This window comes from Macaca fascicularis, chromosome 14 (assembly GCF_037993035.2).
Source record: "Macaca fascicularis isolate 582-1 chromosome 14, T2T-MFA8v1.1".
Classification (NCBI taxonomy): Eukaryota; Metazoa; Chordata; class Mammalia; order Primates; family Cercopithecidae; genus Macaca; species Macaca fascicularis.
Window position 1 is genome coordinate 3,588,924 of NC_088388.1, and position 20,648 is coordinate 3,609,571.

General features: G+C 45.0%; 1 protein-coding gene across 7 annotated transcripts in view; it reads left to right on the forward strand.

The window, feature by feature from the left end:
* Positions 1-20,648, forward strand: part of SHANK2 (SH3 and multiple ankyrin repeat domains 2) — a 666,634-nt gene that overhangs the window by 55,781 nt on the left and 590,205 nt on the right. For 3 of the 7 annotated variants that reach the window (XM_065527817.2, XM_074012927.1, XM_074012925.1), the window contains exon 3: positions 11,461-11,655. The exons of the other annotated variants lie outside the window; for them this stretch is intronic. In XM_065527817.2, the coding sequence (XP_065383889.1) occupies positions 11,626-11,655 (30 nt within the window). In that variant the 5' untranslated portion in view covers positions 11,461-11,625. The remainder of the gene's footprint in view (positions 1-11,460; positions 11,656-20,648) is intronic. 7 annotated transcript variants of the gene reach the window in all.

Genomic DNA, 20,648 nt, shown 5'->3' on the forward strand with positions numbered 1-20,648 from the left:
AATTGGTCAGCAGAGGTTTGCATGAGCGTGGACTTTGAGACTCGCATCACAAGGTGGCATCTCGGTTATCCAGTCATCTTTAGTTTCTTGCAGCAGGGTTTTGTTGTTCTCAGTGTATAAATCTTTCACATCTTTCGCCGAGATTTTCTCCTCAGCATGTCTTATTTTCTGTTGGTATGTGTAAATAGAGTTGTTTTAACATTTCAACTTCTAATCATTCATTGGAATGATATAGAAATATAATTGATTGCTTTATATTCCTATTGCCTTCTTCAGTCTTGCTAAAAATCGCTTGTTCTAGTAGCTTTTTCAAGGATTCCAATGGATTTTCTACAGGGACAATCATGTCTTCTGCAAACAAGGATGGTTTTATTTCTTTCATCTCACTCTGGGTGCATTTTATTTATTTTTCTTGTCTTGCTGAGGAGAAGTGTGAGAGTGGATGCCTCAGTCTTGTCCTCGATCTTAGGAATTTGTCAGTCTTCCCATGTAAATACGGTGGACGCTGTGGGTTTTTCAGAGATGCCTTTTCTCAGGCTAAGGAGATTCCCTTCCAGTTCTGCTTTGTTGAGGGATTTTATCCCAAGTCTGTGTTAGATTTTATGAAATGCTTTTTTTGCAACTATTGAGCTGCTCATAGAGTGTTTAGCTTTTGTTAACATGGTTTGTTGGTATGTTTTGATTCTCAGATGTTAACTGTTGATTTCAAATGTTGAACCAAATGTTAAATTTGATCAGTTCCTGATCAAAATCACATTTGGTTATGAAATATCCTTTTTACATATTGTTGGATTTGATTTGCTGTTTTATTTTGACTTTTTGCATCTGTGTTCATGAAGAATGTTGGTCTGTGTTTTCTTATTCGTATCAGGGCAATATTGGCCCCAGAAGGCATTGGGATGTTTCCTTTTATCCAGCTTTCTGGAAAAATAATATAATCCTCCAACTTTCTTTTGATTACTATTAAGTTGGTCTTTTATTTCATTCATTCATTCATTCATTCATTCATTCATTCATTCATTCATTCATTCATTCATTCGTTTTAGACGAAGTCTCATTCTGTCATCCAGGCTGGAGTGCAGTGGCGCAACCTCAGCTCACTGCAACCCCTGCCTCCCAGATTCAAGTGACTCTCATGCCTCAGCCTCCTGAGTAGCTGGGATTACAGAGGTGCACCACCACTCCCAACAATTTTTGTATTTATAGTAGAGACAGTGTTTCACCATGTTGGCCAGGCTTGTCTTGAACTCCTGGGCTCAAGTGATCCACCCACCTCGGCCTCCCAAAGTGCTGGGATTACAGGTGTGAGTCACCACGCTTGGCCAGATTAATACTAACTTAGTATGCTTTTTCCTATTCAGTTACTTTTTACCTGTATTTGTCTTTATTTTTAAAGCACAGTTCTTTTTAAAGACTTTTAAAATTGTGATAAAATATGCCTAGCATAATATCTATCATCTTAACCATTCATGAGTGTACGATTCAGTGGTATTAGATACATTCATAACATTGTGTTACCACCACTCTGTCTATACCAAACCTTTTTTTGTCATCCTTCACAAAATCTCTGTGCCCATTAAATAATAGTTCCCTCTCCCCTCTCTTTCTGGCCTCTGGTAACCACCAGTCTACTTTCTGGCTTTATGAATTTGGCTATTCTAGGTACCTCATATAAGTAGAATCATATAAGATGTCTTCTACTGTGTCTGGCTTATTGAACATAGTGTTTTCAAAGCTTGTGCATGTTGTAGGATGTGTCAGAATTTCCTTCCTTTTTATGACTGAGTAGTATTCCACTGTATGGATAGGCCACATTCTATGTATTCATTCATTCATCAGTTGATGGACAGGTGAAAGGGTTATTTCCATCTTTTGGTGCTTGTGAATACTGTTGCCATGAACATTCATGTACAAAGCTCTGTTTAAGTCCCTACTCTCAATTTTTTTGGATTTATAACTAGGAGTGGAACTGTTGGATCAGGTGTTACTCTCTATTTAAACTTCTGGAAAAGTGCTATCCTGTTTTCCATAGTGGCCACGCGATTTACATTTCTATCAGCAGTGCATGAGGGTTCCAGTTTCTCTACATCCTCACCAAATGTGTCATTTTCCACTTATTACTATTGTTATTGCCCTCTTAGTAGATATACAGTGGTATCTCGTTGTTGTTTTGACCTGCATTCCCCAAATGCCTAATGTTGTTGGATTTTTTTTTCATGTGCTTATTGGCGATTTGCATATTTTATTTGGAGAAATGTCTATTTAGATTCTTTGCCTATTTTTGAATTGGCTTATGGGTTTAAAGTGTATTTCTTATAGAAAGCTTAGAGTTGGGTCACATTTAATGGGAAAATTGATAATGGTTTGATTTAAATCTGTCATCTTACTATTTTCTTTTTGTTACATCTGTTCTTTGTTCTCCTTTTCTTTTTTCTGTCTTCTTTTAGATTAATAGATTTTTTTCCATTTATCTTTATTGGTTTATCTGTGATTACTCTTTGTTTTGTTCTTTCAATGGTTGGTTTAGGGTTTATTGTATAAATCTTTATCTTACTATACTCGATCATCAAATAGTGTTATACCAGTTCATGTAAGTATAAGATCTTTAAAATAATACGCTTCCATGTTCCCATCCCAACCTTTGTGTTGTTGTTATACATTTTTCTTCTATATGTCTTGTAAACCCCATGATACATTTTTTTTTCTGCTTAGTCACTTGTCTTAAAGGGGTTTAACTAAGAAAAAAATTGTATATTTAGCCTTGGGGTTACCAGTTCTGATTGTCTTCACTCTTTTGTGTAATTCATATTTTTATGTGGTGTCGTTTTCTTCTGCCTCAAGACTTTCCATTGACATTACTTGTAGGACAGATCTCCTGTTCATGAATTCTTTCAGCTACTGTATGTCAGAAAAGTCTTCATTTCTGAAAGATATATTCACTGCTTGTATAATTCTAGTTTGACTTTTTTCATTTAAAGATACCAATCCACTGTCGGTTCACTTGAATCATTTCCATCAAGAAATCTGCTGTCGTTCTTAAGTTTGTTTTCTGAATGTAATGTGTCTCCCTTCCCTAGTCTGCTTTTAAGCTTTTTTCTTTATCTTTGGTTTTGAGCCATTTTGTTATGTTGTGCCTTGGTGTAATTTTCTTAACGATTCTTGTGCTTAGGTTACACTGAGTTTCATGAAACTGTGAGTTTATAGTTTTCATCAGATGTGAATAACTTTTGGCCCTAAATAGAAATATTTGTTTGTTCCCCCTCCACCTTTTCTTTTTAGAAACTCCAACTATGTACATATTAGGCTGCTTGACATTGTTTCATGGCTCACTGATACTCTGTTCTGTTGTTATAATTTGTTGGTGGTATTATTTTCTTTGTGTGTTTCATTTTAGACAGTTTCTACTGTTCTAGCTTCAAGTTCACAAATCTTTTTGTGTGATGTGTAATTTGCCATTAATTCTTTTCAGGGTATTTTTCACTTCAGATATTGTCGTTTTTATCTTTGGAAGTTTAATTTTTTTCCATGTTGCTACTTATCTTTTTGAACATACAGAATACTGTTAATATGATTCGAATGCTTTGTCTGCTAATTCTAACGTTGGTATTTTTGCTTAGTTTTTATTGATTATTTTCCTCATTATGGGTCATATGTTCTTACTTTGCATGTGTGATAGTTTTTCATTGTTTTATTAATTGAATTTTCTATCACTAAACGTTGTAAAATATGAATTTAATCTTGTTGGACCTGTGTGTTTTGGATTTCTGTACATATTCTTGAGCTTTTGTTTCTGGGATTTAGTGAAGTTACTTAGAAACAGCGTAATCCTTTTGGGTCTTGATTTAAATATTCATTTGGCGGGATGATCGCAGTGCTCAGCCAATGTCTGATTATTTCCCACTACGTGAGGCAAAACCCTTCTGTATGTACACTGCCCGGTGAGGCAAAACCCTTCTGTATGTACACTGCCCTGCGAGTGGTGAGATGGAAACAGACACCGTTCCTGGCCTGTGTGATTGATATGAATTGTTTCTGCCAATTCTTTTGGGTGGTTCTTTCTCCGGCCTAAGGTGGCTTGTTACGTGCTTGCATCCATCATATTCTGAATAAGGGAACACGTCCCTGCTAGGCTCTGTTTCATTCTGTCCCCTCCTGTTTTTTTGTCCTGCAAACTGGAGCTACCTTGACCTTCCTGTGTTCTCAGCCCCATCGCCTCCACCCTGGGAGTTCACCTTGGTGGTCCTTGCTTGCAGCATGGCCTGGAAACTCTGGAGAGGCAGAAAGCTGGGAGTCATCATAGGGCTCACCTCGTTATTTCCTGTCTCCCATGCATCCTATCCTGTACTTTGAAAATATATGGGTTTTTTTTCATATTTTGAATATTTTGGGGGTGGTTTCAGGTAGGAGGCTAAATCCAGCACCCCTTCCTCCATCTTGGCTGGAAGCAATGTTTCTGTCTCTCTTGCCATCTCTGTGTCTGTCCCTCTGCCTTTTTTGTCCCCACATTCTCCAGCTTTGGTCTGTTTCTCCTCCTCCTCTCCCTCTCTTTTTCTTCCCTTCCTCCTGCTCTCTTGACAGACTTGCTTTCCTGCTTCGGTGTACACAGGACCACCCAGCAGCAGCCACGGTTTCCCATCGACACCAGCTCTGTAGTTCAGGCATCATCTATCTGCTTTGCATTTCCTGAGGAGACCTGTCATGCTCAGCTGTGTTGTTCCCGTGCCCATCCAAGAACCTGCCGCTGCTCATTTCTTCATTCTTCACACTTGTGCTGAGTTGGACTAGGTGCCAAGGAAGCACTGGCGAAGATGATGGGTTTTGTCTCTTGCCCTCCTGCGAGCGACACACAAAATAAATAAGACACAGATTTAACAAAATCCCTTGCTCTGGTAAATGCAGATAAGTGACTGTGTGTGTGTTTTGTAGCTGGAGAAAGGTAACTGGGAAAGCCTTATCTGAGAGCATGACATGTAAACTGGGAGAGGAGGAGGGGGAGACAAGGAGAGAATTCCAGGCAGAAGAAATGGTGAGCACAAAGCTGGGTGTGTTCTCTGTGTCCAAGCTACTTCCCCAGGGAGCCCCAGCATTGGAATCTAATCCTGTGTGGCCCCCCTCAAAGCCTGTGTTCTTTTTTTTCTCTTGAGACTGGGTCACCCTCTGTCGCCCAAGCTGAGTGCAGTGGTGCAGTCACAGCTCACCGCAGCCTCGACCTCCTAGGTTCAAGCAGTTCTCCTGCCTCAGCCTCCCAATAGCTGGGACCACAGGCACACATCGCCACACTCAGATAACTTTTGATTTTTTTTTTTTTTTTTTTTTTTGGAGATGGAGTCTCATTCTGTCACCAGGCTGGAGTCCAGTGGTGCAGTGTTGGCTCATGGCAACCTCTGCCTCCTGGGTTCAGGTGATTATTGTGGCTCAGCCTCCTGAGTAGCTGGGATTACAGGCATGCGCCACCACACCCAGCTAATTTTTGTATTTTTTAGTAGAGACGAGGTTTCACCATGTTGGTCAGGCTGGTCTCGAACTCCTGACCTCGTGATCCACCCTCCTCAGCTTCCATAGTTCTGGAGGTCAGAAGTCTGAAATCAAGGCATCGGCAGGGCCGTGCTCACTTCAAAGGCTCTAGAGGAGGATCCTTCCCCCCCTCTTGAAGCCTCAGCTATTCCTTGGCTTGTGGCCACATCACTCCAGTCTCTGCCTCAGTCTTCACCTGGTCACTTCCCTGTCTTTCCCTCTGTATCACTTCCCCTCCTTATAAAGGCACCTGGCATTGGATGTAGGGCCTACACTCCTCCTTATATGATCTCATCTTGACTAATTACATCAGCAAAGACCCTCCTGTTCCCAAAGAAGATCTCATGCTGAGGTTTGGGTGAGGATGAATTTTGAAAGGACACTCTTCACGCCAGTGTGCTTGAGTAGGTTTCAGCGTGTTCTGGAATAGTCGACTCTTTGGGCAGAAGTTAAAATTGTTGTAGTGGAAGTCCCCCTAGCTTGTGGATATGAAAGAATGTTTCCTAGGGGGACATTTGCCTGGTTCATCAAAGAAGAGGGTTGAAAACAGTATTAGCTTTGTGTGCTGGACAGTCAGGGTATTTCCAGCAGGGTGAACTCACACCCGGACCACGTGCAGTGGTGCCAATCCTGAGGCCAGCCCTGCAGCCACCCTGCCTGGAGGCACCCGGGAGCTTCATCCTTTACATCTGCTCCAAAAGCAGGCAGGGTAATAGCAGACTTTTTCCAGCAGTGATCCCAGCCAGAAGGAGAAACCTGTACTGGAATCAGTTTCTCTCTTCCAGTTCATCTTGTCCTCCATGAGGGGTGAGATAGATTTTCCTTTTATGGTTATTGACTCCAATAGTTCAGTATTTTATAGTCTACAAAAGACCAGTAGCTGGAAAAAATAAATGTAATAGATTTATAAGACACTTCATCAAACAAGACATTCTGCCTGTCCCTGCTCAGAGAGGACAGGGCACAGTGACAGGGTTGGGTGCTGGCTGGGATGCCCACTTCTCAGCCTCCACCAGCCCGATGGCCCCGGAGGCCAGAGCACTTTGAAATGCAGCCCTCAGGAGTGTCTTTGAAGGAGTGCGAATTTGCTGTGCTTGTGCATTTTTGATCCTGTTCTCACATGGGACTCGATCACTGTGTGTGTACCTGCTGTTGCCTGCTCTAGCGTGCCGGGCTAGACCGTGCACCTGCAGGAGGCAGGCATTGCCCTGGCGTTAACTGTGTAGGCTTTCTGGGTGGCAGTCTGACGGTTCTCTGGTGGGGGAGTGCCTTTAAGGGGTGCATGTGCCCTGAGGGTTATTCCTCTCTCAGGAGCATTTCCCAAGAGGCCATTGGAAATAAGGGAAGGTGCTGCTCCTCAGGTCCATCCTTCCTCCCTTCCTTCCTCCCTCCCTCCCTCCCTTCTTTTTTTTTTTTTGAGGCAGAGTCTCCCTGTGTCTCCCAGGCTAAAGTGCAGTGGTGTGATCTTGGCTCACTGCAACCTCTGCCTCCTGGGTTCAAGCAATTCTTCTGCTTCAGCCTCCAGGTTAGCTAGGACTACAGGTGCTCACCACCGTGCCTGGCTAATTTTTGTATTTTTAGGAGAGATGGGGTTTCATCATATTGGCCAGGCTGGTCTCGAACTCCTGACCTTGTGATCTGCCCACCTCGGCCTCCCAAAGTGCTCGGATTACAGGCGTGAGCCACCGCGCCTGGCAGCTGTTTGTTTTAAGTAAATAAAGTAACAAGAGAAAGCACGTGGCCCACTGTGGCCCTGCGTTCTTGAGGTGGATGCCTTCCTTGGGCGCTCCTTCTCCTTGTGTGAGGTCAGGGATTGAGCTGGCAGGACGGTGGCATATTTTGAGGGCTTCCCTTGCGCCAGATGGGAATCATTGTGTTGGAAATCCTAGCAGTTGTTTGCTCCTTTTGGTTACGTGGTCAGTGTGCCACGGATGGGGCTGAGTGGAGTGGTGAGGTCTGCCACATTGTTCAACCCTCGGGCAGCCATGGGGGACAGTCCCATCACCCCACTGCTGCTGCCCCAAGGAGGCCTCCCAGGCCCAGGGTCTCAGGATCAGAGCTGCGCCTTCCCAGGTGTTGTGGACTAGATTGTGTCCCCTCAAGATTCCTCTGTGGAAACCATAACCCCCATCGTGACTTTGAGGCTGGGGCCTCTCAGGCGGCGATCCTGGTTAAACGAGGTTACAGGGATTAATCTGATTAATCTGATGGGATTAGAGGCCTGAGGGGTGATCTTCAGAATCCTTTGGACTGCACTAAGGAACACCTGGGAACCCGGCAAAGTGTGATGGTGGGCGTGTCTGTGTGGGGTTTCTGGAGGGGATTAGCACATAAGTCTGAGAGGACTGCAGGCAGGGATTTGCCCTGGGTGTGAGTGGGCACCGTCCAACCTGCTGGGGGTCCAGAGAGAACAACTGCAGAGAAGGGGCAAGGGCATAGAGCCGCTGGGCTGGACACTCTCATCCTCTCCTGTCTTTGGGCAACTCAAAAGCCTTCGGACTTCAGGACTTGCACCAGCGGCCACCCCCTTCCCCTCGGGTTCTCTGTCCTCCGACCTCGGACTGAGTTACGCCATCGCCTTCCCCGGTTCCGAGCCTTCGGACCTGGACTGAGTCTTGCTCCCACCCCCCAGGGGCTCCAACCTGCAGACGGTTTGTCCCAGGACTTTTCAGCCTTTGTCATCGTGGAGACTCTGTCAGCCCCCTGACAAGCCCACCCGCATGTGTCTGTATACATTTCCTGTTGATGCTGCCTCCCGGGAGAACCCGGACCAATACAGTGCACCTAGAAGAAGAGAAAACAGAAGGCTCACTCTCTCCCCGCGGGTGCCAAAAGAGGAGGCCGTGCTGAAAACAGCCAGAATTTGGCTGTCTGCAAGCCAGGAAGAACCCTCACTGGGAGAAATGTGAGCACATGCATTTCTGCTGTCATAGCCCCAGCTGTGGTGTTCTGTGATGGCAGCAAACTGACTACTGCACCCCTTGCCAGCGACAGCAGGAACCCAGGAGGACTGGGGCCATCATATTTCCTAAAGCTCTTGCGATTTGATAGGCGTGAAGGCCTGACCCTTGTCCTGGGAGAAATAGCTGCTTCCTCCTGGCACCTGGGAGCGTCCCAGCTGCTTGCCTCTTTGGAGACCCCTTTGAGCATGGGCTCTGCTGTGGTCTTGGAGGTCGGGAACAGGCAACATGTGCCTCAGTGCCACGTCTCACCAGCCAGCCCCTACTATTTGGGGTCCGGGCAGGGAGCACCAGCAGAAGCCCACGTGACATGTTTCCTATTTGAAAGTTAGGTCCACACCCAGCTAGCACGCGGTTAGATCATAGTTTCTTCTGCTTTCACAGACGTCCCTTTGTGATGGCAAAATGTAAACCATGTGGGGATTGGCTGTTGCATGCGATTGAAAGCTGCTGATACACCAAACACGGCTGAGTTTAGTTGTTCTGTTGCACACTTGGGCATCTCACTGATGCACAGTGACATTTGGATAAGTAATAAATATAAATGCCATTCATTCATTATTATATATGCCAGAAAATATATTTGTCTTGCCTTCTGTTCAGCAAAATTACCACTATGTTGTTCTGATCTAGCATTTTGCACAATCTGTGTTTCATATTCTAAATGATTAGAAATTTAATATATTCAGTGTATACAAAATTTGGGTGTCTATGAAAATGGGCTAATACAGAAAAGAAAATTGAATGTATTTTGATAAAGGTATAAATTAAATTTAGCATTAAACATTTTTCATGATTCCAAAAATGATATCTACTAAAATATTCCAAATTAACTGCTCAAGGGCAAAATACAAGTTAAAATTAATGAGTATTATATATTTTTAAAAAAGAGATGAGGTCTTGCTATTGTGCCCAGGCTGGAATGCAGTCACAGGTGGGGTCCCAGAGCACTGCAGCCTTGATCTCCTGGCCTCAAAATTTTAATCAAAATGATTTCTATGAAATGGAAACATTTTAATTTAGTTTTCTGAAAATTTACTCTTGTTAAATATTTTTATGGACATAAATCACAGTTATACTGCTGAGATATGCAAAAATCAGTATCTGGTTTTACACACATTCTTCTTCTTTTATTTTTTGAGATGAAGTTTCCCTCCTTCACCCAGGCTGGAGTGCAGTGGTACCATCTCGGCTCACTGCAGCCTCCGCCCCCAGGTTCAAGTGATTCTCCTGCCTCAGCCTCCTGAGTAGCTGGTATTATAGGCACCCGCCACCATGCCCAGCTAATTTTTGTATTTTTAGTAGAGGTGGGGTTTCACCACGTTGGCCAGGCTGATCTTGAACTCCTGACTTCAGGTGATTCACCTACCTCGGCCTCCCAAAGTGCTAGGATTACAGGCGTGAGCCTGGTTTTACACACATTCTGTGTAGACTTATGTGCATACATATTTTGGAGTCACATGAATTGTTTTATGTTGTCAGATTAAAAAGGAAACCAGGCCTAAAGAATCCTAAGCAGAGCCCATCAGAACTCATAAGTGACCTCAGCCTTGCTTGATGTACGACACCTGAGTGAAACCTAACTTGAGCTATTTCTTATAAATGCCTACATCAAAGAAAAATGAAGCTCAAGCTTAGCTGATCAGAAGCCATCAATTAACTTCAGCTAGGGACTTTCCGACAAGATAAGCCAGTAAGGCGACCACATCATTGTAACCAACCAGGTGTCTCCTTTGCCTTGCATCTGCGTTCACCCCATAAAGCTTTCCCCTTCCATCCCTGTAGTGGAGCCTAAAACTATTAGGTTGCTGCAAAAATAATTGCAGTTTGTGCCATTTAAAAGAAACGGCAAAACCAACAGTTCCTTTTGCACCAACCAAATACCTTCAGTTTGGTGCTTCCTGATTTCATAAATCACTGTTTGCTCAAACTAACTCTTTATGCATCTTATTGTGCCTCAGTTGACCTTTTATCAGTGTTGTCAAATGGTCCCTAGATGCTACTTGCCGCTGTTGTGAATATTGATTACTTTCAGAAGTGTGGGCCAAGTGTGGTGGCTCACACCTGTAATTCCAGCACTTTGGGAGACTGAGGACGGCAGATCACTTGAGGTCAGGAGTTTGTAACCAGCCTGGCCAACATGGTGAAATCCCGTCTCTACTAAAAAATACAAAAATTAGCCGGGTGAGGTGGTGGGCGTCTATAATCCCAGTTACTCGGAAGGCTGAGGCAGGAGAATCACTTGAAGCCGGGAGGCGGAGGTTGCAGTGAGCCGAGATCATGCCATTGCACTCCAGCCTGGGTGATAAGAGTGAAACTCCATCTCAAAAAAAAAAAAAAAAGTGTGGATTGGAAGGTAAACCAAGAAAAGTCATGTCTTGTAATACTGGGGAGTGCTGCATGGGTGTGCAAGAATTTTTTTTTTTTTTTTTTTTTTTTTGAGATGGAGTCTCGTTCTGTCGCCCAGGCTGGGGTGCAGTGGTGCTATCTCAGCTCACTGCAACCTCCGCCTCCCAGGTTCACGCCATTCTCCTGCCTCAGCCTCCCGAGTAGCTGGGACTACAGGTGCCGCCACCACACCTGGCTAATTTTTGCTGTCTGTAAAGAAGTAGCTGTCCAGTTAATTCCTTGGTTTGTCCTTACCTAGATCCTTCCAATGCTCAAGTTCTCTTCAGATTCAGAGGTCCTGTCTGCCCGTCTCTAGCGTCTTCGTGATACAGCCCCCGGACTGTCTGGTGCAGACCTTTTGTTTCAGGACGTCTGTGAGAGGGTGAAGCGAGGTGACCCAGTGCCTGGGCGGCACCTGCTTTGGTGCTTGGCCTGTGCAGTTTTGATTTGTGGAACCCCCCCGTCTGTCCTATCATCCCTGGCTTTTTGGCAGGAGCCTCCTTCAAGGGAAGGGCTGACACCAGGCTGTCGTGTATGCTTGTCAGTGTTGGTCCGGGCTGGGGGGGATGTGGAAACTCACATTCGTCCATCTGTGCAGCATGCGGGAGGCTGGAGACTTGTCTTCCACTCAACGCTCAGCAGAGGACAGAGGAGACGGCTTCCCAACAGTGCTCACGGCGGGTGCTCTGCACTGGGTCCTGACAAGTGGGTGGGGCTGGACCATGAGATCAGCCGGGAAGCATTCCAGGACGGAGGCCCGAGAATGAGACGTGTCTCTGCTCCTGAGAAAAAGGTACCTGACAACGCAATGTAAAAGATGTTGCCGGTTCTCAGCCTTGGCTGGGCCCGTTTCACTTGGGGGCATTTCAAGGTGAATGATTCTCAGGTCCCCAGGCAGCCTCTGGCATCCGAATCTCAAGGGCTGAGAAGTTCCGAGGAGGAAGATTTCTGGGATGAATGATCTCGCTGTAGGGTTTGTCCAGGCTTCACAGAGAAAAGCGAGAACAGCCTTCCCGCCTGGTGTTCGGGCTTCATTCTTCATGCTGTGGGGGCATTAAGGCTGTGGGACTGCTGCACAGCATAACATCCTAGGAGCAGGACACACTGAGGACCGGCACACACACCTGGGGGCACCTCCCACAGAGGACTGCAAGAGGTTCTCTCACCATGAGGTTCTCTCAACCATTGGGTTAGCGCAATAGTTTAAAACGCCCCAGACGGGAACAATATTTCTTCTTAAGAAAACAAGACGATGGCTGGGTGCGGTGGCTCACGCCTGTAATCCCAGCACTTTGGGAGGCTGAGGCGGGCGGATCATGAGGTCAGGAGATTGAGACCATCCTGGCTAACACGGTGAAACCCCGTCTCTACTAAAAATACAAAAAATTAGCCGGGTGTGGTGGCGGGCGCCTGTAGTCCCAGCTACTCGGGAGGCTGAGGCAGGAGAATGGCGTGAACCCGGGAGGCGGAGCTTGCAGTGAGCCGAGATCGTGCCACTGCACTCCAGCCTGGGCGACAAAGCGAGACTCCGTCTCAAAAAAAAAAAGAAAAAAAAAAAAACAAAAAAAGACGAGGCTGGAAGTGGTGGCTCACACCTGTAATCCCAGCACTTTGGGAGGCCAAGACGGGTGGATGGCTTGAGATGAGGATTTTGAGACCAGCCTGACCAACATGGTGAGACCCCTGTCTCTACTAAAAATACAAAACTAGCTGGGTGTGGTGGCACATGCCTGTCATCCCAGCTACTTGGGAGGCTGAGACAAGAGAATCACTTGAACCCGGGAGGCGGAGGTTGCAGTGAACCGAGATCGTGCCACTGTACTCCAGCCTGGGCGACACAGTGAGACTCCGTCTCAAAAAAAACAGAAGACAAGAAAATTAAAGTTAAGATAGCAAAGGACATCTGGGTTCCCACAAACATTGGAATAATAGGAATTAAGGGAACCCACCCCCAGCTTAAATACTGTCATTACAGACGATGGCAGGATGGAGTAGCCACAGCCCCACTCATGGTAGAGTCAAGGGCGTCCCCAAGCAGGTGACTGGGAAGCCCCCTTCAGACTCAAGCACTTGGCATCTCTCCTGGGCCCCCAACAGATACCTGAGGCCGGTTTTTGATGGAATTGGGTACAGCACAGAAAGCTGTTGAGAGTTCTTACCCTTGATTTGAAATCTGTTTAGTATACAGGCACATCTGTACACTAAATATGTTTAGTAACAGGCACATCTTAGTTCACCAGTGACATTTCATCTCCATAGAGCTCTCAGAGCGTGTAAGTTTGTTGTGTGATGTTCCCAGTTCCCAGACATGGTAATTTAACTTACTTTCTGGTAACCCATAGTTTAGAAGGTGCGGCAGCTGTCGTGAGGCCCCTCTGTGAATCAGAGATGCCTTAGGTGGGTCACCCTGTGGTCAACCCCTCACTGGGGACACTGGGTCCCACTGGGTTATTCTGTGGCTGCTCTGGTGTTGAGTCTGGAGCTGGAATAGAACCTGGTCATGCTTCTGTCTTCTCTGTAGTGGCCTAGGTTGCTGAGTCTGTTTAATGCCAAAGCCCTTCTGCCCAGACAGACACTGCTGAGATGCAATGTACTGTGATATTTAATCTTCAAAGGAAGGTTAATCCCCCAGCCCTCCACTGCCAGGTACTGGGATTTTAAGAACCTGACTTGTACCTGGGGATGATTTTGGTGGCTAGTCTTGACTGCCACACCCCTCCCTTGCACTTACAAGGCAGGATCCAGAACTGTCCAGATGGACCCAAGTCAACCGCCGGGAGCCTCAGGAACAAACGGAGGGCACCTGAAAATTTAGAGACCACTGGCATCTGGGAGGGTTGTATTTTGATTTTACATCTCCTTTTAGATCCTAAGTGCAACAGGTTTGTTAGAGCAGACAGACTACAAACTAGGAACTAGATCAGCGGGAACTCTCTGTATCAGCTGTTTCATATAAACCTAAACCTGCTCTAGAAGAATAAAGCCTATTAATTTAGAAGTGCACAATAAAAAGCACGGATATATAAATATTTTGCATTCTGCCTTCTGTCCTCCTGCAGCCTCCCTGTTGCTGAGGGTGTGTGATTTACGTGAAAGGATGGGGAGTGAATTAATCCAAATTTCACTTCTCTAAGACCTCACGCTGCAATCTTTTGGGGCAGTTTCCACTGAGCTCCTTTTTGCACAAGCAGACTGTCTTTTGGAAATTGTCTGGAGAATCTTGAATTTGGATTGAGGGTGAGCTGCCTCCCTTCCTGGCTGTGACGCACCAGGAGTTTATTTTCTGAGGTTCCTTATCTATCAGATAAGGGGAAGTCACGAAGTCCTCCTATCACATTCTCCCAGGACTGACAAGAGACACTCAAATACAGGCCTAGCTGGTAGGCCGACTTGCTGGAAGCCCTGAAGAAGCATCAGCTCTGCCTTCCTGTAGCAGCATGGCCTTCTGTGTTCTCATCCACTGGGATCCCCCACAAGCACATCTGTCCGGCTTCTAAAATGAATAAATTTGATTTATCAAGGGCTTGCACTGGAAAGACCATTACAGGCAGACCCTGTGCCATGGTCATGTAATTTCTAAAGTTTTTATTTTTAATGAAAGACATGATAAACATAGAAAAGTAGAAAAACACAATAATGACTCTATACCCATCATCAGAACTAAACATTTTAAGATTTTGCCCTATTTGCCTATTTGCATTTATTTATTTATTTGTTTTGAGATAACTCCCACTTGTTCTCATCAGTTTTCCCTGTTTTGAAGCAGGGCTATAGATAGGTGAAGACAGCCATCACCATCTATATTTTTAATTTGTGTATGAAAATGTTTAGATAAATGTATCTGTTCTTTTGAAAGTTGACATTTCCCGGATTTCACTGTCGCATGTCAATGTATGTTACTTGACTTGTCTTCATTGTTCTATAATTTTACCTGATATTACTACACAATCATTTACTTAGTTTCCTGTTGGTGGCTGCTATGGTTTCAACATGTTCCTCAAAGTTCTTATGTTGCAAGCTTCATCCCCAAATTTGTATGTTGATTGGAGTTGGGGCCTTTGGGAGGTCATTGAGATTAAATAAGGTCATCAGCGTGGAGTCCCCATGATGGGACTTATGGCTTCAATAGGAAGACAGACCAGAGCTGACATGCATGATCTCACCCTCTCGCCATGTGATGCCCCCTGCCATGTCATGATGCAGCAAGAAAGTCCTCACCAGATGCCACACCATACTCTTGGACTTCTCAGCATCCAGAGCCCTAAGAAATACACTTATTTTCTTTATAAATTACCCAGCCTATGGTATCTTGTTATAGCAACAAAAAGTGGAATAAGACAGTGGCATTTAAGCTGTTTCCAGTTCATTGGTTAATTCACCAAGTATACATTGAGATCATGTGATGCTTCAGAACAAAAAGCAGGAAATGCTACAGGGGTGTCTCATTCAGTGTAAGGAGAGGCTGCTGCAATGGCTTAGGGAGCCTCCACACTGTCCACCAGATTTGAGGATGCTGCCCTGCCTATGGACAGACTATGAAGACATTTCCTCCTGTATCTAAGAAAATGCCAATGAAAAATAGTCAACTCTGTAAAATATTTAAAGAGGTTTATTCTGAGCCAAATACAAGTGACCAAGGCCCATTTTATAGCCCCAAGAGGTCTGAGAACATGTGCCCAAGGTAGTTGGGTTACAGCTTGGATTTATACATTTTAGGAGGTAGAAGTTACAGGCAGACAACAGTGCGTACATGTAAGGTGTACATTGGTTCAGTCCAAAAAGGTGGGACAGCTTTAAGTGGAGTCAGGGGAGGGTTTCCAGGTCATAGGTAGATTCAGAGATTTTCTGATTGGCAATTGGTTGAAAGAGTTGTTATTATGTAAAGACCTGGAATCAATAGAAAGGAATGTCTGGCTTAAGATCAGGGGTTGTGGAGACCAAGGTTCTTATTATGTGCAAGAAGCTTCCAGATAGCAGACTTCAGGGAGAACGGAGGGTAAATGTCTCTTAACTTACCTAAAAAGATGCCAGGCTCTTAGTTAATCTCTCCTGGATCAGGAAGAGACCTGGAAATGGAAGGGGATTCTCTATAGAGTGTAAATTTTCCCCACAAGAGACAGCTTTGCAGGGTCATTTCAAAATATGTCAAAGAAATATAGTTCGGTAAAAAATACTTTGTTTTCTTTCAGGACCTGCTATCTATTATGTGATGCTATACTAGAGTCAGATTGGAATTTGCTACAAAGAGTCCATTTGGTCCATCTTGAGATCTCTTGTTTTAATGTTAATGCTGGTCAGTTGTGCCTGAATTCCAAAGGGAGGCAGATATAATGAGGCATGTTCGATCCCCGCTTCCCATCATGCTTTGAACTCGTTTTTCGGTTTTACTTTGGAATGCCCTTGGCCAAGAGTGGCTGGGGGATCCATTCAGTTGGTGGTGGACTTAGAATTTTATTTCTGGTTAGCAAAAGTAAACTTCTTAAAGAAGGCTATCTACAAACTTAGTTTCAGTGTTGAAGCAACTGGTTTCTATTGGAAGCCATCTTCTTTGGAGACAGACATCTCTTGGGAGACTCAGCAGCCCAGGGTTGAAGGCTGCCAACATGGACCATGATTTAAGGTGTCATTGCTGGAGCCGAAATAACACAGCAGGGATTTTCCTGGCTTCTGCAGGGCTCTGGGGACAAAAAGGCATATGTTGGAGTGGCCTCCTCAACTGTTTCCCCCATCAACTCTGTTATGTTTTACACATGATTTTGTAGAAGGTGGGTGTCTTGGGCAGCTCAGGCTATAACAGAATAGATAGAGTGACTTGGCAGAAATTTATTTTCTCACCTTTCTGGAGGCTGGACGTCTGAGATCAAGGAGCTGAAGAGCGGCTGATTCAGCTCCTGGTGAGGGACTGCTACCTGGCTTGCAGAGGGTTACTTTCTGGCTGTGTCCTCACATGGTTGGTTGCAGGGAGATAGGAATGCATGACCACACGTGGGCACCCATGCTAGCTCTCCGATATTTCTTCCTTTCCTTATAGGGATGCTAATCCTATGGGATCAGGACCCCACCCTTGTAATCTCATAACCTCAACTACCTCTTAAAGGTGCTACCTCCAGATACCATCACACTGGGGGGTTAGGGCCTTAGCATATGAATTTTAGAGGGAGACAATTCAGTTCATAGCAGCGAGAATTTCAGGGCTGCTTTAAGTGGGGATGACAGAGTCCCCAGGAGCCTCCGGAACAGTCCCACTTTGCATTGCCTTCTCCATCCTGGGACTGCATTTTCATTGTGGGCCTTGGCATTGCTTGTTTTCCTGGTACCTTTGGGATATGTTCTCCCATGCCAACTAGCCCTTCAGGTGTCCCCTGCGATGAACTGTACCCATTTGCATCTGGAGTTGTTTCTTTTTTTGCCCTGTAGGAATTCTTCCCAGATTTTCCACAGCACTTGGTCCTATGTTGTAAAGGTCCCTTTCGGGTGTTTTCTTTCTTTTTTTTTTTTCCTGTCACCCAGACTGGAGTGCAATGGCACGATCTAGGCTCACTGCAACCTTCGCCTCCTGGGTTCCTGCGATTCTCCTGCCTCAGCCTCCCAAGTCGCTGGGACTACAGGTGTGCACCACCACGCCTAGCTATGTTTTTTGTATTTTCAGTAGAGACAGGGTTTTGCCATGTTGGCCAGGCTGGTCTTGAACTCCTGACCTCAAGTGATCCACCCGCCGCAGTCTCCCAAAGTGTCGGGATTACAGGCATGAACCACCATGCCCAGCCTGAGGTGTCTTCTTGCTGTTGTGTCTGATGAAGTCTTAACTTTTACATTGTCTAATTTGTCTGTCCCTTCATGCTTTGTACCCAATGCCTTGTAGAAAGAAACACTTTTTTCTCCCCTTGATTTATTCAGCAAATAGCAATTGAACATATTTGTGGCTAATTAATGGCCCCCAAAGATATCCAGGTCCTAGTCTCTGGCACCTCTGAATATGTGACCTCATACGGCAAAAGGAGCTTTGCAGAGGTGATGAAGTTAAGGATGAGATGCGAGCAATTATCTTGGGTTATCCAGGTAGGTCCTGAATGTCATCACAAGGGTCATTATTTTTAAGAGGGAGATTTGACTGCAGAAGAGGAGATGGTGATGTGAAGATGGAAGCCAAGGTGGGAGTGACCCACTTTGAAACTGGAGGAAGGGGCCATGAGTGGCGGAATATAGGTCACCACCACCGTCTGAGGAAGGCAAGGAAGTGGATTGTTCCTCAGAATCTTAAGGAGGAACCAGCTCTGACAACACCTTGGCTTTAGCCCGGTGAAACTCATTTAGGATTTCTGACCTCAGCATGATGAGGGTACACTGCCGCACATTTCTGTTGCTCTAACCCACTAAGTCTGTGCTATTGTCTTACACAGCAACAAAGCAGCATTTATTGAGCAGCCAGAATCCCCTGTCTAAGGGACCTTACATGAAGGCGTTGCCTCTTACTTTTTCTTCTAGAGGTTTGTTGTGTTGCTTTTCATGTTACAGTAGTCAGTGCATCTGGAATGGATTTGTGTGTCTGGAGTGGCGTGGGGCTCATCTTTTCCATATGAATACCTGCAAGTGTCAACCTCATAGGTTTCTTAATTCATCCCTTTCCCCCGACGCATATGGGACTCTGATATTTACAAGCCCAGACTAAGGTTCTGTGCTTTTTAAATCCATCTATTTGTCTTTGTCTAATACCATACTGTTTTCATACTGTAACTTTTTCTGGTAAGCCTCAGCATCTGGTAGAATGAGTCTCCTCTTAGTCTCCAGAGTTATCTTGGTTTTAGCTGGCTCCCTCTCTTCTTTGAGCTTTAAGATCAGAGTGTTAAGTTCTACGAACAGTCCTATCAGGTTTTTATTAGAAGTTACTGTAATCCCAGCACTTTGGGAGGCCAAGACGGGAGGATCACGAGGTCAGGAGATCGAGACCATCCTGGCTAACCCGGTGAAACCCCGTCTCTACTAAAAAAATACAAAAAAACTAGCCGGGCGAGGTGGCGGGCACCTGTAGTCCCAGCTGCTCGGGAGGCTGAGGCAGCAGAATGGTGTGAACCCAGGAGGCGGAGCTTGCAGTGAGCTGAGATCTGGCCACTGCACTCCAGCCTGGGCGACAGAGCGAGACTGCGTCTCAAAAAAAAAAAAAAAAAAAAAAGTTACATCAAGTTTATATTTTGTGGAGAATTTTCATCTTGAAAATGTTAAAGCCTAGTGTCCATGATTATTGTATAGCTCTTCATTTATTTGGGTCTTCCTTCATTTTTTTCTTTATTTCAAAAAGATAATGCTATATAGTATTACTTTTCTCCATAAAGGCCTCACACATATTGTGTTTTTTTTTTTTTCAAGTTAACTTTGGTTATTGTTCATGGTATTATAGTGTTTTTGAATGTTTTTCAATTGTTTATTGATAATGTAACAATTCAGTTAACTTTTGTATATTAACTTCTTATCTGGCATTTTGCTGGACTTTTTTTTTTTTTTTTTTTTAACTAGTTTTACACTTACACATTATTTAATTTGTCCCTAGATTTTCTTGGATTTTCTATTCACAGAAGCATATTATCTGAGAATAATGATTTCCCTCCTTTTAATCCGTAAACAATGTATTCACTTATCTGTTTGCTTATTTGTTTTTGATGTTTGCTACAGGATTTGAGTAGATGCTCTGTTCGAGTTCGGGAAATTATCTTCTATTCCCAGTTTTCCAAGAGTTTGATCATGACTGGGGGTGGTTTGTGTCCCCACCCCAGGCTGTCCGTGGCTGGGCCTCTTGTTCCTGCTGGACACAGGGCCTTGTTGGACCCATGCTTAAGAGTTGCACACAGGGGCGGTGTCCCAGGAGGGACTTGTTGACCTGTTGTCTTGATTGGTTTCCTTCTGTGTAGGTTGTCTCCCAGGAAGCCTTTTACCTTGGGCAAGTCGTTCCCTTCTTGGTCACGGTGAGTGGTTTCTGCAGAATTGTGAGATGGGTAGGCCAGCGTATCACACACAGGCTGAGAGTGGGTTCATGCTGGCTGGCCAGAACCCCTTAAATTCTGCTCTAAGAAAACTGAAATGGAAACCTGTCATACAATGAAGGCTTCTTTAGAAATCATGTGCTCTTTACAGCAGCCTGGACAGAAACCCACTGAGGCCCAATTAGAAAGCCAGACAGACTATTCTCTCTGGCTTTTCTAGCAGAAACTGAGAGACTGTTGGAGTCTGTGTTGAGTCTGGCCAGAGAAAGACGGTGCAGACCACATTTGTGGTGTGATTACCGGTGCCACCGAGAAAACGGCACACTCCCACATGAATGCTGAGGCGTGGAAGAGAAATAGACTTACCTAATGAATGTACCATCTCACCAGTCCTTCTCAAGACCTGGACACCCCAATATCTTAACAGAACACAACAGTGAGGCATTGCAATTCATCTAAGGGAGTGCTTTTAAGTGACGTATCATTTTAATTCAGGTATCTGATTTATTAGTAGCTCGTTTTCTGATTTGGGGATATCGGTTTGGGCATTAAGAGGAAGGTCTGGAGTGGCTGTTTTATCCCTAGAGCCCCTTTCTTTTAGATAGAGAACCATTGCAGAGTTCCTACTGTCAGTCTCTTTCAGGCAATAATGGTTGGCAGGGTGCCGGCCTCAGTGAGCCACGCACTCTAGGGGTGTGATTGGCTTTTGCTTCTAAGATCTTGAGTCTAGCAAGGAAAGGCCCATTGGCAATTCAGACCACAGCTTCTCTTCCTGTTGTGGGAGATTGCTTATCAGTCCCAGGGGAAAAGC